Raw genomic sequence first — 16342 nt, 5'->3', positions numbered from 1 at the left:
TTACAACAATGAACACCTCATTTTTCTAATAAGAATACATTAGGGACCATGGACCTAACTTGCCCCTGGTTCTCAAGATAAAGTTAACTATTATTCAGTGGCCTAGAACTCTACCTCATCCCCATCCTCAAGATCTACCAGCCCTTGGCTAGAGGGAGAGAAGAAGAAGGGGATGCCCTGAGAAGTGCTGCTCTGAACTTCTTCAGGAGGAACTAATGAACAAGAAAAGTGGTTGTTCTATGTATTTCCCTAATACTTGAAGCCATGATTTCCAGCAGGCATTTTATCATGGCTTGGGTGAGAGTCACAAATGGCTAGCTGAATGACTTGATCACAGCTTAGAGAGTAATTAGAGATCAGATTAAATAACTTTTCCTTTGTGTATTTTTTTTTTTTTTAATTTTTGACTTTTTCTTTGAAAGTAAACTGTGCCCACCCACATTTCCCTCCTCCTCACCACCTTCCCCTACTTAGACTTACAGTTCGAGAACCATAAGGGTTATATAATCCACCATTGTACAATGATGCCTAAGGAACAAAGGAAGTATTACTTAGCTATTTAGCATCAAGGTTGTTTTGAAAATGACTTAATGTTTTCACAATATTCGGTACCAAAAAAGTTTTGGAGAATAATATAAGTATATAGCTTCCCAAAGTGAAAACCCTGAAGGGGGTAATACTCATTTATATGCATAAATTGCTATCAACCTTACACTTCATTTTTTAAAAAACTACCCCTGGTTACAGTATTTTCTTTCACCATCATGTTATGAAACTGGGAGAATTAACATGTATAAATGGACTTCCTCAAAAGAGGAAACAGAGCAGGAAAGGAAACTGAGGTACAAAGAGTATTTTGCCCACTACAACAATAAAACTAAGTTATAAAACCTCAGGATCCCAGTCCACTAGAACAGGCCACAACACAACAAACAGCTTGAAAGCAACAAATTCACAGCTCACACATTACACAGAGCTATTGCTTTTACTGTTCTAGTCAGCTTGCTTTAGTAGATCCTAGTATCAGAGGCCAAGATCATAACTGTCCCAAAGAAAAACAATATCCTTTCCATAAGCAGCCATCTCACAAAAGTATGTGAGTGTAGTGGGACTCAAGCAAATCTATCTTCTCTATGAAAAAACTGATTCTAAGCAAGGGCTACCAACAGCCCTCTGTGAAGGGAATATGCTCATTTTTAATACCCTAAAGTTTTATATTTTAAGCACAGGCAGCACAATCTGAAGTACACATGACATTAAAATCATGTGTCCTTAACTATTTTGGAGAAAAGCTGTCAAGCCATAGAGTTAGCACCATGACATTGACCCCACCAGCAGTGCACACACTGGAAGAGGAAAATACAAACCAGACTGGCACTTCTCAGCAGACCAGAATTTGCAGTAGAAGAGGCCTAAGAAAAAAGTGCATTATTAAACCCGAAAAAAAGCAACTGGTAGCTCTGAAGGCAGAAAATTCCTCAGAAAGTACTAACCCTGTCACTCTTATATGTTGCCAGAGGGTCACTGTACAGGGAAGAAGACTGCTAAGAGACAAAAACAAAATAAATAAGCAAAAACAAAAACAAAGATGAATTGGTCTCACCATCACGAATACAGAGGATTTAAGTTTATGATTTTATACTCCATAATTCATTAGCAATTCCTGAATGCTTAAGGTAGTTAAGAAACACAAGAAATAAGAAAAACTTAAGTCATTAGAAATTGTTTTGAATATCAATTGTAAGGGATAAGAAAGAAAAACAGTTGGAACAGTTTTCTATAAATTATAAATATGTTTATGTCCTACTGGTCTTTAAGCATTATTGTTAGGATATGGAATGGTAAGTAAGAAAACACTGAGGGAAAGAGGGCCATGGCACTGGGAGTGTGGCAAACAGTGGCCACATCCCACTCACCCAGTTCCTATGATATTTTCAGTGATTTTATGACCAACTCCTAATTGGCTTAGACTGATTTTTGGAGAACCAGATAAATAAGCTCCAAGTCAGCACTACAAACACTCTTTTCCAAATAGATTAGAAAATCTGTTCTTCAAAACAAGCCATGGACAAAGTGCCTTAGTTGAATTAGATAAATTGTACTAGTCAATGAATCCATGCACTAAAAGGACACAGCATGTTTTTAAAGGAATTAAATCTTGCTTTTCCTGATGTCATCTGAGGACATACTTTTCAAGTTCTTTTTCACCAAATCCAATCAGAGATGAAAAATAAGAGTACTTAAGTTGTGTGTGCAGGTTTTTTAAACAAAACTATTTTAAATGTACTGTGTGCCATACATTTAATGTGTCTTAAATGTATGATGTGTCAAATGTCTTTAAAAAAAAGGAGATTCTAACATTAAATAATTACATTCTTCTCATGCCACATGTAGTTTACATTTTTATATGTAAGCTTTTTTAAAAGGGTACCCACTCTGAAGTATATGGAAGCTTACGACTTATTTTGAAATGTATCAAAAACTAAGATGAATTGATGGTTAGAGGGACAAATAGATACTTACGTGAGAAAGGAAATATAATGAATTACATAATCTAAATGACAAGTATGTGATATTCACTATATTATTCTTTGAACTTTTTTGTACATTTAAATATTTTCATTTAAAAAATTTTTTAATGGTATTGACTTATAAACATGATGATTCAACAGTTCCCGTTGTTTAAAGAGACTCCCACAGACTACATAAATTCAGTTACCAAAAACTAGTATATACGTAGCCATTTATAGATTAGTTACAGCTAGTCAAAATGCAAAACTGGGAGATTAGAAAACACATAAAGCCAAAAAACTTTAGACAAACCCGAGTGTAGTAGGCAGAGGTGGGTTTGCTATGTCTAAGACTGCTATAGTTTCTCTGGTCAAAGTAGAGGCCACTCTGCAAAAAGCAAAATTAAACACATTTTTCTTAGGTTAAATGTTAATAACCTAACAACACACAAAGGTAAAACTGAACACACAAAGGCAAAATATGGTATTACCAAATCCCTTCTCCAAAATAATGTTTTTAAATCATCGTATCACATTAAGTCAAAGTAACAATTATTTCAAGCCCCTAAAACAAAGACATTACTAACTTTTTAAATTTAAAAACAAGACAATACACTCTCAGACAAAATGAAATGAAAACAATTTACTCTCCTGCCATTCTTAAGAATGTCCTTGAACACTCCTGGACCACTGAAAAATTACCAGTTTTACAATCCATCTGGCAAAGCCACAGAAGTGGTTAAAGAGCTATGTATATGGTTCCAAACATTTCCTAGTCCCATTACTTGTCAAAATAAACTGACAAATTACCAAAACGAAAGAAAGAGTACAATAAATATGGTTTGATCTAAAACACTATGGCAGGTTCATTTATACAATGCACAAAATAAACAATAATAGTATACGTTATAGCTAACTGAGGGAGAGAAAACCATCTATAAAATTCCCTTCCCAACTTCTCTAGCCATCTTTTTTACTCAAGGTTAAGCAAATTTAGGCAATCTCTGATTTAAAGACTCCACCAGTGTTGACACTGCAGTTGAGGATACCCCTACTCTCACCCACCCCTACCACCCCTAGCCCTGCCTTCCCACACCACTCTTCACTCCCAACTCACACCCTCAACTAGGCACTAAGGCTCACCTTTCCCCAGAGATCCCAAGACCTTACCTTCCAGGGCCTCTCGTTAATGTCCTCCCCATTACATTCTCCCTTCTCTCCTTCCTTCTACCAACCAAAGCCTTCCAACCCTCTCCCCATCCAACCCATGGGAACCCTGAATTCGCAAAGAGTTGGGACTGAACTTCCTTTGCCAGTACTTTTGCAACCTAACAGGAAATGGGTGTTCCCAATGTACCAAGTGGGCATTCTGGAGACATTCCTTTCCTCACAGGAATTTGTTTAGCGGCCAGGCACTGTGGCTCATGCCTGTAATCCCAGCACTCTGGGAGGCTGAGGCGGGAGGATCATCCGGCCAACATGGCAAAACCCCGTCTCTACAAAAACACAAAAATTAGCCAGGAATAGTGGCACATGCCTGTAATCCCAGCTACTTGGGAGGCTGAGGCAGGAGAATCGCTTGAACCTTGGAGGTGGAGGTTGCAGTGAGCCAAGATCGCACCATGCACTCTAGCCTGGGAGCGAGACTCCAACTCCCAAAAAAAAAAAAAAAAAGAACAAAAGAAAAAGAAAAAAGAAATGTTGTTTTGCAAAGTGACTAGAATAAAGAGTATATTAATTCTGCAGTTTAATTACATTATAGATTAACGAGTTTTCAGCAAGCTAGTATGGAAACTTTGCCATTACATATTTATTGTAGAAATGAGAAAATGCATTCCAAGTTCCCAAAACACAAACTTTTAGAATGAAACCTATTTGTGAGTTTAGTTACTGCCCATAATACCACAACTAAATCAATTCAAATTCCTAAAATAAGGATGAGAATGTTACTAAACCTATTCTTCAGGTATATTCCAAAGGACAATTCATAAATGAAAATACTTGTTAATGAGCTTCTTGTGATATAATACTAACTCTGCCTGCTGGGGTTTGCATATGTTAATACTAAAACTTGCAAATGAAAACAAAATTATTTTTAAATTTCTGATAAATCATGTTTCAGCAGATTATCAAGTTTCAATAATGCCCTAGTAGCACACCAAAGCAATCATAATCATAATCCTTAAGTTCCTAACAGGACTTTGTGAATTGTGATATGAGACACAACAGAACTAACCAGTGGGTCTTTATGAGAACCAGAAGACCTCTTCTTCATTCCGTGAGAGTGACTATAAGAATGATTCTGGAAGTAAATATTTCAAGTTAACTTCAATGATTGCATAGGGAAGTTATGAAAATAATTTAATAAAATTCATCTTGAAACTATATACACAAAGGTCTATATGAGATACACAACAGTTTACATGCAATTTATTTCCCAAAGGTTAGTAAACAATTCACTGCACTTTACTAGCTAGGCTACCTGGCCTCTCTACACATTTGCATTCCTCCCTCACCTCCCTCTGTGCCAAGCATCTATGTGTCTGGCCAGCTAAAGAAAACCTGATTAGAACTAAGAGCCAGGCAGGATATTTGTGGAGACCTTCACGCCACACTTGAGTCCCTCTGGCTTCTTCTTTTTCTTTTTCAATAGAACAGGGTGTTGCTCTGTCACCCAGACTGGGGTATAGTGTCACAATCATGGCTTACTGCAGCCTAGAACTCCTGGACTCCTGCCACAGTCTCCTGAATAGGTAAGACCACAGGCATGTACCACTACACTCAGCTAATTTGGGGTTGGCGGGACAGGTAGAGACAATGTCTTGCTATGTTGTCCAGGACAGTCTCGAACTCTTGGTCTCAAGTGATCCTCCTGCCTCAACCTCCCAAAATGCTGGGATTACAGGCATGAGACACCACTCCTGGCCCCCCCCCCATCTTCTTTATAAGGATATAGGTAACAAGATAATTCATTTCCTTCTACAGTCTTCCTTACCTAAAGGTCAAATAGCAATCTTTTGGAACAATTAAAACAGGACTGAGAGAACGAAGAACATGACATTAAACTGTCCCAGACAGTACTCTTAACCCAAATTAGTGAATCCACAGTATGTAATGCTCAGGAGGGAAATAACCAACATGGTATGGATTGCCCAGCATACCATAAATGGTCACCTTATAAAAGGGTCCCTTGAAGGCAGGATTGTCTCAATATATAACTTTTCCTAGGAGTACAGAGCCAAGTACATACGGGGAAATTAAGGCCAGCAATACTACTAAATAGGTAAATTGGTAGATAAGAAATCTAATCTAGGTACATACTACTTGCCTGAAATAAGAAGGTGTGGCTAGAAGTGCCCTACCTATCAAGAGCCAAAGGCAACAGACTGCTCTAGGTAAACCATCTCACATATATATGGCTGTATCCCCAATCAATGATTAAAAACTCATTTTTCTTTTTTTTGAATATGCATCTTTTTATATATTACTCTGAACATTTTAAGAGATGTCTATGTAATTTAGAAACTCAGGCAACCTAATGACAAAATATTAACCCAAGAAAAACAAGCTATAACTTAAATTCCTTGGTTAATGACATACCATAAAAAACTAACCAAATCAAACCAAAATGTAGGGACATAACTGATGTCTTAGGTGTCCTCTAACACTACTGGATGTTTTCTATCTAGCAACTTCACACCTGCTAGCTTGTGACATATGACATAAAACACAGTTAGGGCTTGTGCTCAATATTAAGACATGTTTATAACAGTGTTAGAATGACAATTAGTATATGTTATGTGGGTGGCTCATCGTTTTAAGAAAAGATACATTACTACCAGCTGGGCATGATGGCTCACACATGTAATCCCAGCACTTTGGGAGGCCAAGGTGGGAGGATCACTTAAGACCAAAAGTTCGAGACCAGCCTGGACAGCATAGCAAAACCCCATCTCTACAAAAAAAATAAAACAATTAGATGGGCATGTTGGCACATGTTTATAGTACTCGCTACTCAGAAGGCTGAGATGGGAGGACCCACTGAACCCAGGAGTTCAAGGTTGCAGTCAGTAAGTTATGATTGCACCACTGCACTCCAGCCTGGTTGACAGAGAAAGACCCCATCTCTAAAATTAAAAAAAAAAAAAAAAGCTATTACTACCAATCCTAGTCCTCAATAGATAAGAGTAACTTGTGTCTAATTCTGAAATCCTAAAGAAAAAAATTACTATTCATGCCACAACCACAAAACATTAGCTTTTTGCTTTGTTAGTCACATTTTCCCCAAAAGTTCATAACAAAGCCATGAAAGTTAGTCATATTCTATAATTAGCATCAACAAATGTTTATAAAGCAAAACTCCAAATATAACACAAAGTCATGCACTACATACTAATGATGAAAGTCTTGATGATCTATCCTTGAACATATCATACTGGGTTTCAGCAGAACATGAAAGTTGGTTTGTTTCCAAATTCAGAAATATAAAGAAGAGAAGAAGTAATATTTGAGGTTACTAAAAATCCAGGACTATTTTAAAAGAAAAAATTATTAAACATGAAGGCTAATCCAGCTGAATTAAAAAAAAATTCTTCCTCCTACTCTTTCCTAGTATAAAGTATTGCTAAACTGTATGTATATTCAAAACTGTATGTTTATTTTTCTTTTAAATAACAAAATTCATAATCACTAATAGTGATATGATTCAATCTCAGTACACTATAGCACAAAACATCCTAAGGGAGCCTTTAAATACAAGAATTAAGCATTCTAAAGTCAAAAATGCTTTTTAAGAAAATTATTATCACTTTTAACATCATTTCCTATTGTTTGAAAAATGGCAAAAGCAAAGGATGAACAGGCAATAAGGCAAGCACACATAACTAGCATGGTCAAGCTTACAAAATAACAATTGCAGCACCAAGATGGGGAACATTCCCTTGGATCTGCCTGTGAATAAACACCTAAAATTGTCCTTCCTCAAGAAAATGCTGGTTTCTCACTTTGAGAAATCTGGTCAAAGTGTGAACTGCACAGTATCATACAGGTGTGACACGGAATATAAATCAAAGAAAAATATACAAAAGTCATAAGACCAGAACACCCACATTTCATGTAGGAGCCTTTTAAAAAGATGGTATGTGTAATACCACATTTCAAATCCAGGAAAAAAAAAACAAATAGTAACTACATAGATTTATGGCTTTCACACATCGTTTCTTAAGCATTCTAGTTTATATTTTTAAGCTATCTACCCAGAAAGTCATATATAAAACAAATAAAAGCAATGAACAAGTTCCTTAGGTAGTTTAAATACTAATTGTTTGGTAAAAATATCTTTCTTTTCCAACCCTTATATTCATTTAAAATTTTAAGGAATACTATTCAAAAACCCAATAGGTTGCAATTCATCAGTAGTTCATAAAATCAACTTAGGAGGTTCAACCAGCTTTTTTAGAGACAGGGTCTCACTCTTTTGCCCAGGTGGGAGTACAGTGGCTTGATCATAGTTCACTGCAACATCGAACTCCTGGGTTCAAGTGATCCTCCCATTTCAGGCTCCCAAGTACCTGGAACTGCAGAACTACAGGTACATGCCACCATGCTTAGCTAATTTTTTTAAATTATTACTTTAGGAGATGGTGTCTTGCTATGTTGCCCAGGCTGGTCTTGAACTCCTGGGCTCAAGTAATCCTCCTACCTCAGCCTTCCAAAGCTCTGGGATTACAGGCAAGAGCCACTGTACCCTGCCCTCAACCAGCATTTTAAAAACTAAATTAGAAGAGAAAATATTAGAGGGTGCCGTGCAAAGTAAGTGCAAATATTTTGTGAAACTGTTGTTTCAATAATGTATTTTCTATACTTTTACATATATACAAATCCACATGCATGAATCTTCATGTGTATACTGACTTACAGTGTAAAATGTATTCCTTGTAGAGATCACAATTTTTAAAAAGCTTAAAATATATCAGAAAATCAAATTATATAATCTAGTTCTAATAAAACATTAAAATAATGGTTCAGTCAAAATAAAGCCCTTCTTTTCATGCCTAATGAAATGGTCATTTATAAAAAACATTGCAGAAACCTCAAAAAATGAATTCCATAAGTATCAGACTAAGTGGTACCATTTTACCACTGGTATAAATTCATTGAAAATGTTATTGTAATAAATACCAATTTTATTGGAGCAAAATATCTGTACCGAATGCTTTTCTTATATTATCCTGAAACTAACAGAAAACATAAGCAATAAAAAAAATTATTATTGCATGTGTAACAAAATCTTGTTACAAAATTTTCCAAAATACATAATAGTATGCATTTATTAAACTGTGTAGTAGTAAAATGTCACTTACCATGGAGTGACACTTCCCTAAAAATAAAGTTGCTTCTCTATGGAAATTTCTAAATTAACAAAATACCTAACCCTTTTGTAAAAAAAAAAAAAAAAAAAAAAAACCTCCATGACCAAAACGTATATTACTCAAGTCACACATTCTAGCAGACAAGCTATTCTATCCTCCAAATCAGGTAAGTTCATGGAAAAGGGTAGCTGTCTTTACTCTTATCATCCTTTCTGTAGCACCAGTGGCATTTTACACAGGCATAGGATTTAGCAAGCCAAACTGGAATTAACCTGTTTCAATTTTCCTTTTCCAAAATATAACATAGAATTCAGCTGGTTTTTTAAAAAATGTTGACTCTATCTGGTAGGAAAATCCATAATTTGGGCGTACCAACTGCTACTAAAACAATGGGCAAACAAAAAATGTCACCCCAATAAGTAAAAGTTCGCATTTATATTGTTGTAAAAAAAGAAAGATTCATCAAAGGAGGTAAAAGTGAAAATAGTAAGAGCTCATTCCCAAATTTGTGATGCTATAACTATAGAGCAAAAAAACCCCAAAATTTGCTATTGTAATCTTTTAAAGAAATTTTAACTGTCAAACTTGCCTGAAAGTTTTCATAAGGAAACAAACTAGAAAGAAAGTACATACAGCCAACAAAGTTCATCAAGTGTTAATCTGAATGTACCTATTACTCAAATATCCAGGACACTGGAAGTCAAAAGTGAATGCACAACACTAATACCACACATTTTCCTGGGCTACACACCATGGTGTCTTTCCTTTTGGGTGTACTGGCTCTGCTCCAAAGTGTCCCAGTTATATCCTTCGATGGGTTCTTCAATGGAATTAAACAGTGTAATAGTAAATGATAAAACACAAAATTATATTTTAAAAATTAAATTCATTAAAATTATACCAAGGCTACTGTTATATAAATAGTAACTAAATACATGCAACAGTAAAAATCTCCACCAACGAGAAAAGGCAATTTATCCCTACTGCTCTGATTCAATCAAGATCGCTTTTTCTTCGTTTTTATGCTGTGGCACCATCAACGCTCAACGTAGCCTTGACTTCCTGGACAGCTCAAGCAGTCCGCCCACCTCAGCCTCCCAACTAGCTGGGACCACAGGCATGCAGCACCATACCCAGCTAATTTATTTTATTTTTATTTATTTATTTTTAGTAGAGACAAGATCTCACTACATTGCCCAGGTTGATCTCAAACTCCTGGGTGATTCTGCTGCATCAGCCTCCCAAAGTGCTGGGATGAAAGGCATGAGCCACTGTGCCTGGCCAAGATCACCTCATTTTCTAATTTTGGATCTCTACCTTACTGTCTTCTTGTATTTCAATGTATAAAGCAATGACCAAGCAGCTACTAATGTTCTGCACTATTAATAATCCAATCATTATACAAAACTAATAGACACAGATTGTTTCAATTCTAAATTCCTAACTTTGATGTAATCGTCCCTCCCCCAATCCTACTATTCACAGTCTAGAACTACCTTTGCTGTTTTTATTTTTATACATAATGTCTATAGCACTGACACCAACATTTCCAGCCCAGATAGCTCTGGTAAGCCACCTTTCAAAAAGATAGTATATGAAAGTTAATTGGACAAAAGGAGAAATCTAAAGTCATAAGAATGCACCATAAGACCATAAATATATCTACCTCACATTCAGGTACTGCTAATGTTCACACATCAAATACTACGTTCAGAAAGTATTAGACCTCTTAGTACATGGCCTTAAGTTTTTAAAAATAACTGGCTGAGAAATGCATAACTCCATAATTATATAGCAAACCACAAGGAAATTTAGGTCAGGGTTTTAGGCCATCACATTTATTTCTACAGAGGACAAAAGTTGTCTAACATATTCAGCTTAAAGGAGAAGTTATTTTAAAAGCAAAGAATTTGATGAAAACTTAGAACTCTCAATATTATTTAGGTAAAACAGAAAATATTTTATCTCAACTATATTTCTTTTAAATGAAATTAGTAGTGAGTTTTCAGACTTGTTTCCAGGGAAGTCTAAACATTTCAACTGTGTTAGATGTACACTTATAGAGAGTAATGCACTAGAATCTCCTCTAGGATGTAAAACTTTTATTAATTTTTACATTTATACATTGACATTTTTAAATACTGGGAGTTTTATTCTATCCCATATTAACAAATTTTCAAAATTAACATAATGAAATTAAATACTGCAGTTATATCTTAAATTTGTTTAATGATACAAATGCCATAAAAATAAAATCAACCTGATTACTTTATATACATTCTGGGTATACCGTCATTATCAGTTTAACTGCAGATTTCTTTTTTTTTTTTTTTGCAGATTTGTTTTAAAGGCTCCCAAATGTTCAAATTTTGCTGGTTCTACCTTTAAGTTAAACAAATATATAATCAAGTTTCCTAGGGTCACATACAAATTTACAAATAACCAGCTTAATAACAACTGTGTGAAAATATACACTACGAACGTTATAATGAAAAGCAAAAGGAAAAAGCCATAAATACAAGAAGAGGATTATTTTCACAGCCTTTGAGACTCAACTTTAAAGCTTTTATTGACTGACTCCCTATATCATTCTTCACAAAATAATTATTTTAATTTTTATTTTGAGACAGAGGCTCACTCTGTCACCCAAGCTGGAGTGCAGTGGCACGATCTCAGCTCACTGCAACCTCCGCCCACGGGTTCAACTGATTCTCGTGCCTCAGCTTCCCAAGTAGCTGGGACTACAGGCATTAGCCACTACATCTGGCTAATTTTTGTATTTTTAGTAGAGACGGGGTTTTTTGCCATGGTGGCCAGGTTGGTCTGGAACTCTGAACCTCAGGTGATCTGCCCACCTCAGCATCCCAAAGTGCTGGGATTACAGATGTGAGCCACCGCTCCCGACCTTTTCAAAATATTTAAAGAGAAAAAAACAAAGTACTATATCTCCAGGGAGAAGTATGATGAATTCAGTATTAAAATTTTTCTACTGTAAAATCATTTTATAGGCTGCCAATTATCTTAGATTTCTGTAACGATCTGTTAATATTCTCTTTTTTTTTTTTAGAGATGGAGTTTCGCTCTTGTTGCCCAGGCTGGAGCGCAATGGCATGATCTTGGCTCACTGCAACCTCCGCCTTCCAGATTCAAGCAATTCTCCTGCTTCAGCCTACCAAGTAACTGGGATTACAGGCATGTGCCACCACACCAGGCTAATTTTGTATTTTCAGTAGAGATGGGTTTCACCATGTTAGCCAGGCTGGTCATGAACTCCCAACCTCAGGTGATCCACCTGCCTCGGCCTCCCAAAGTGCTGAGATTACAGGTGTGAGCCACCGTCTCTGGCCAATTTTCTTAAAAATCTAAAGTTGTATAACTAAAATATTCCTGATTTAGTAACCAGTTTAGTAACTTACTCTAAAAAGACAGTACATTACATCCAACAAAAAAAATAAGCAGCCTGGAGAACATTCACCAAGAAAAATAGCCAGCCTGTAGTTTATATTTATGAATATAAACATGTCAATAACTAGTATGCCAGAGCACACGCAGTTTATTAGAGTCTATTTTTATCATTTATACAAGGTGGAAAGAAAATTACAGTCAGGGAAAACTAACAAATAGAGACTTCAACATGAAAGATCATCTTACTGATTAAAAAAACTACATGGAAGTATACATATAACATTGTAACCAAAATGCAGTTGTACCCTAAAAGCTATTAAAATAAAAAAAAATTAAATAAAATAAAATGGAAAAAAAGCAAGTATACACATAGCATTATCAATGTGCAAAATAAAAGTGCCACTTTAATGTTTAAAGTATACTTTTTTAAGACAGAAATTAGGGTCTTGGCATAATATTAGGGTTTTTAAGGAGTAGCTTCTTCTTCCTCCTGATGTATAACAATCCATGCAAAAAACAACCTGGGGCATTCTATAAAATGTTAATCAAAAGGTCAAAGCATGATAATTCCTATACATATTCAGGGAACTTCTCAAATCAGTTGTTCAAATTTTCCACATAATAAAATTACAATTAATCATCCAAGCCCCAAAGCTATTTTGCATTTAATAAACTGTCATTTTTTAAGATACGAAAGTAGGAAAAGTCTGAAAGTTAGAACCAAACAAATGTCATTCTACAAGATCAATCTTAATTATTTTGTGATACTTTTCCAAAATCAAAGGTCCTTCTATAGAAAAAGAGATTAGACCCATGTTAACAGATTAAAGTATTCATGATTTTAGAGTTGATTTACTTATGACAATAATTTGAAAGAAAGCATCATTTTCCAATGAAAGGTCTTTGCCAATATTTTATACTTCTTTTAAAAAGGCAAAGAAATATATGAACATTGTCAGATTGTTTAGGCAACTGAAGAAAGTTCACATGTAAGCTTTGTATTGTATAGACAAGTTAAAATACCAACCCTGTGACTGCCAAGACTTCGAATGGACAATGCATCCTCAACTCCCTGATAAAAATAAAAATAAACACAGTAAAAGTTTGTGAGTGACTGCATTAAGCTAATGAGGAAAAGTATCAGAGGCAAGTTTATAGGTTATTACAAACCAGATAAGGACGATGGTGACTGGACCGGTGGGAATACCTGGCCCTTTCTGAATCTTCCTAGAAAAGGAGAAAGTACATGTAGAGTTAATCGCCGAACAGACAGTTGTTTATCAGAACTGCGCAAAGAGCAGTCAGTTAACAGCACAGCAACAACTCCTGAGAGCAGGTGGGTTTAGACAACTTATCTTTGGGGCAGCCACATTCTTTGGTTGGAAAGAAAGTAGAAATAATCTTGGCAATGTTCTTATTTTATCAGGAGTATGTATGTCAGACCACTTGGAATGGTCTGTATAAGACCAAGAGAGTTCAATATACCAAGATAAAAATGTGCAAGTATACTCAACAAAGAGAAGTTGAGTTCAGCATTAAAAAAAGACATTAATCTATTTTTTTCATTGTGATCATCAGTTTATGCAGATAGGAAGAAGTGTTTACATTATCACTGATGTATTTTAACAAGACAGTATATGATTCTAAAAATACTTGGATTATAATTTTGTGCTTACTGTAAAGATTTCTTTTTTTTCTTTCACCACTCTAACTAGAAAAGAACTGAAACAGAGCCTGACACAGAGCCTGTGTGTTAATATGAAAAACTACTTATACTTAGAAGTAATTACATATATATTTTAGAGTTGGTCAAGTTATCTCAAATAATGCCATAAACAGATTTTTTAAAAATGATTGCAGCCTAACAGTTGACTAAATTAAATGTAATTCTAAACTTTTCCACATTTAGCTATTAGCAATGGAGCATTAAGGCCTGAGTCATGCGAGATAAAATGGCTAGTCCCTAAAACCTACTCATCTCAAACAGTAAGGAATTTCTGATCTTTCAGAATTTCAAGTCCACAGTGTTAAAGTAATGTGCACTGACTGAAAATCTATACATTACTGACCAACTGGGTTCATGGCTTATCAATGCTATATTTTTGCAAAATGAATCAATGCCTCAAAACTCCCTGGTTGACATCTGCTGTGACTGATGCCCTTGACCAAATCTATGCTGAAGTCTGTTTATAAGCACTACTATGACTCAATTTCTAATCAGATATTCTGATCTTTAGGAATTCATCACTGATTTACATTTGTTGTTGTTGTTGTTGCTGTTTTCTGAGACGGAGTCTCGCTCTGTCGCCCAGGCTGGAATGCAGTGGCGCAACCTCAGTTCACAGCAACCTCAGCCTCCTGGGTTTGAGCAATTCTCGTGCTTCAGCCCCCTAAGTAGCTGGGACCACAGTTACCCACCACGACACCCGGCTAATTTTTGTTTTAGCAGAGATGGGGTTTCGCCATGTTGGCCAGGCTAGTCTTGAATTCCTGACCTTAAGAAATCTGCCCACCTCAGCTTTCCAAAGTGCTGGTATTACAGGTGTGAGTCACCATGCCTGGCCACTGATTTGCATTTTTTGTTATGCAATAGATACATGTAGTCTGCAAGAAGCCAAGAAAATTTCTTCCCTTTCTTTATCAAGTGATACCACAAAAGTTTTGGGGGCATGTGTGTTAGCCTAGCAGGACGGGTACAGCTTATTAAGTGGTAATCAGTTCTAGGCTACTTAGTTTGGTTAGTTTGAAAAGCCTTTACCATAAAGGTGAGTTAACTCAACATGCTCCTTCCAATATTATTTGGGGTACTAGGGTAAATATATGGTTTAATGTCTAATCTTCCCTTTATTCTAGTCTTTCTTCCACTCCATCTATCACATAAGAACATTTTCAAAAACCTCATCTAAAGAGCACATCCCATTAAAGATGCAGCAAAGACAGATGAAGTCATAGTTTCAATTATGTCCCTTATATTAATAAAAATAATTATAAATTAAAATACCTTATTAAGTATTGATATATAGTACCTCTATATTTAAAGAGCTTCTCTTGCTCCATTTGAAAAATTGCCCTAAAAAGACTTCCAAAAACTACAGAATAAAATATAAACCCCCATACAGGTCAGTTAATTTGGACAGAGAGTATACTCATAGTCATAAACTATACCTTAAATAAGCACTGTCCAAAACAACTTTCTCTGACCATGGAAATGTTCTATATTTGTGCTAACATAGTATCCACTAGCCACATGTGGCTATCAAGCACTTTAAATGCAACTGAGAAACCAAATTTTAAATTTTATTTAATTTTAGTCAATTTAAATTTAAATTTAATTACATACATGTAGCTACCATACCTGATAGCACTTCTCTGAACCTATTTGACAAATATGCTTAGGTAAAACAGTAACGCAAGCTCAAGGCAAATTTTAATTACACCAAAAACTTCCAAAACACATATTCTACTAAGAGCCTGCCAAGTAGGACCACTCTGATATAGAAAGGCAAAACATTTGGGTCGTTTTTAATTACTTCTACCTTGAATACTCTTGCACAGCGGCAAACATGAGGGAAACAGACCCTGGTAGCAATGATATAAAGTGACCCTGGTAGCAACTCTATTTTTAAGAGCTAGAAGAGTCCTTAGAGATAATCTAGTCTGACCCCTTTATTTTGCAGTAAGAAAGTTGCAGCACAGAAGGATTAAGTAAGAATCTATAAGATCATAAAGTTGAGACCAGCATTTAGACGTTCTTACTCACCAGACAACTGAATTGTAAAGATAACATCCTACACTGGCTACATTTCTACTAAAAAGACAAGAAAAGAAAAGAGAGAGAGAGAAAGAGAGACAGAGAGGGGAGGGGAAGGGAGGGGAGGGGAGGGAAGGGAGGGGAGGGGAGGGGAGGGGAGGGGAAGGAAGGGGAGGGGAGGGGAGGGGAGGGAAGGGAGGGAAGGAGGAAAGAAGGAAGGAAGAAGGGAAGGGAGGGAAGGAGGAAAGAAGGAAGGAAGGAAGGGAGGGAGGGAGGGAGGGAGGGAGGGAGGAAGAAAATGGCAA

At 36.0% G+C, this 16342-nt stretch overlaps 1 protein-coding gene across 21 annotated transcripts in view; it reads right to left on the bottom strand.

Moving 5' to 3' along the window:
* LRRFIP2 (LRR binding FLII interacting protein 2) overlaps nt 1–16342 on the bottom strand; it is a 129042-nt gene that overhangs the window by 55254 nt on the left and 57446 nt on the right. For 7 of the 21 annotated variants that reach the window (XM_030930805.1, XM_030930801.1, XM_030930828.1 and 4 more), the window contains 9 exons: nt 13457–13513; nt 13314–13358; nt 9633–9701; nt 6904–6945; nt 4747–4812; nt 2824–2898; nt 1494–1544; nt 1368–1412; nt 481–528 (listed from right to left, as the gene is read on the bottom strand). The exons of 4 other annotated variants lie outside the window; for them this stretch is intronic. In XM_030930805.1, coding sequence (XP_030786665.1) covers nt 481–528; nt 1368–1412; nt 1494–1544; nt 2824–2898; nt 4747–4812; nt 6904–6945; nt 9633–9701; nt 13314–13358; nt 13457–13513 — 498 coding nt within the window. The remainder of the gene's footprint in view (nt 1–480; nt 529–1367; nt 1413–1493; nt 1545–2823; nt 2899–4746; nt 4813–6903; nt 6946–9632; nt 9702–13313; nt 13359–13456; nt 13514–16342) is intronic. 10 more of the 21 variants (XM_030930810.1, XM_030930824.1, XM_030930851.1 and 7 more) reach the window with 7 other exon arrangements.

This window comes from Rhinopithecus roxellana, chromosome 1 (assembly GCF_007565055.1).
Source record: "Rhinopithecus roxellana isolate Shanxi Qingling chromosome 1, ASM756505v1, whole genome shotgun sequence".
In the NCBI taxonomy this organism is placed as follows: domain Eukaryota; kingdom Metazoa; phylum Chordata; class Mammalia; order Primates; family Cercopithecidae; genus Rhinopithecus; species Rhinopithecus roxellana.
This window is presented reverse-complemented; position numbering and strand designations above follow the sequence as displayed.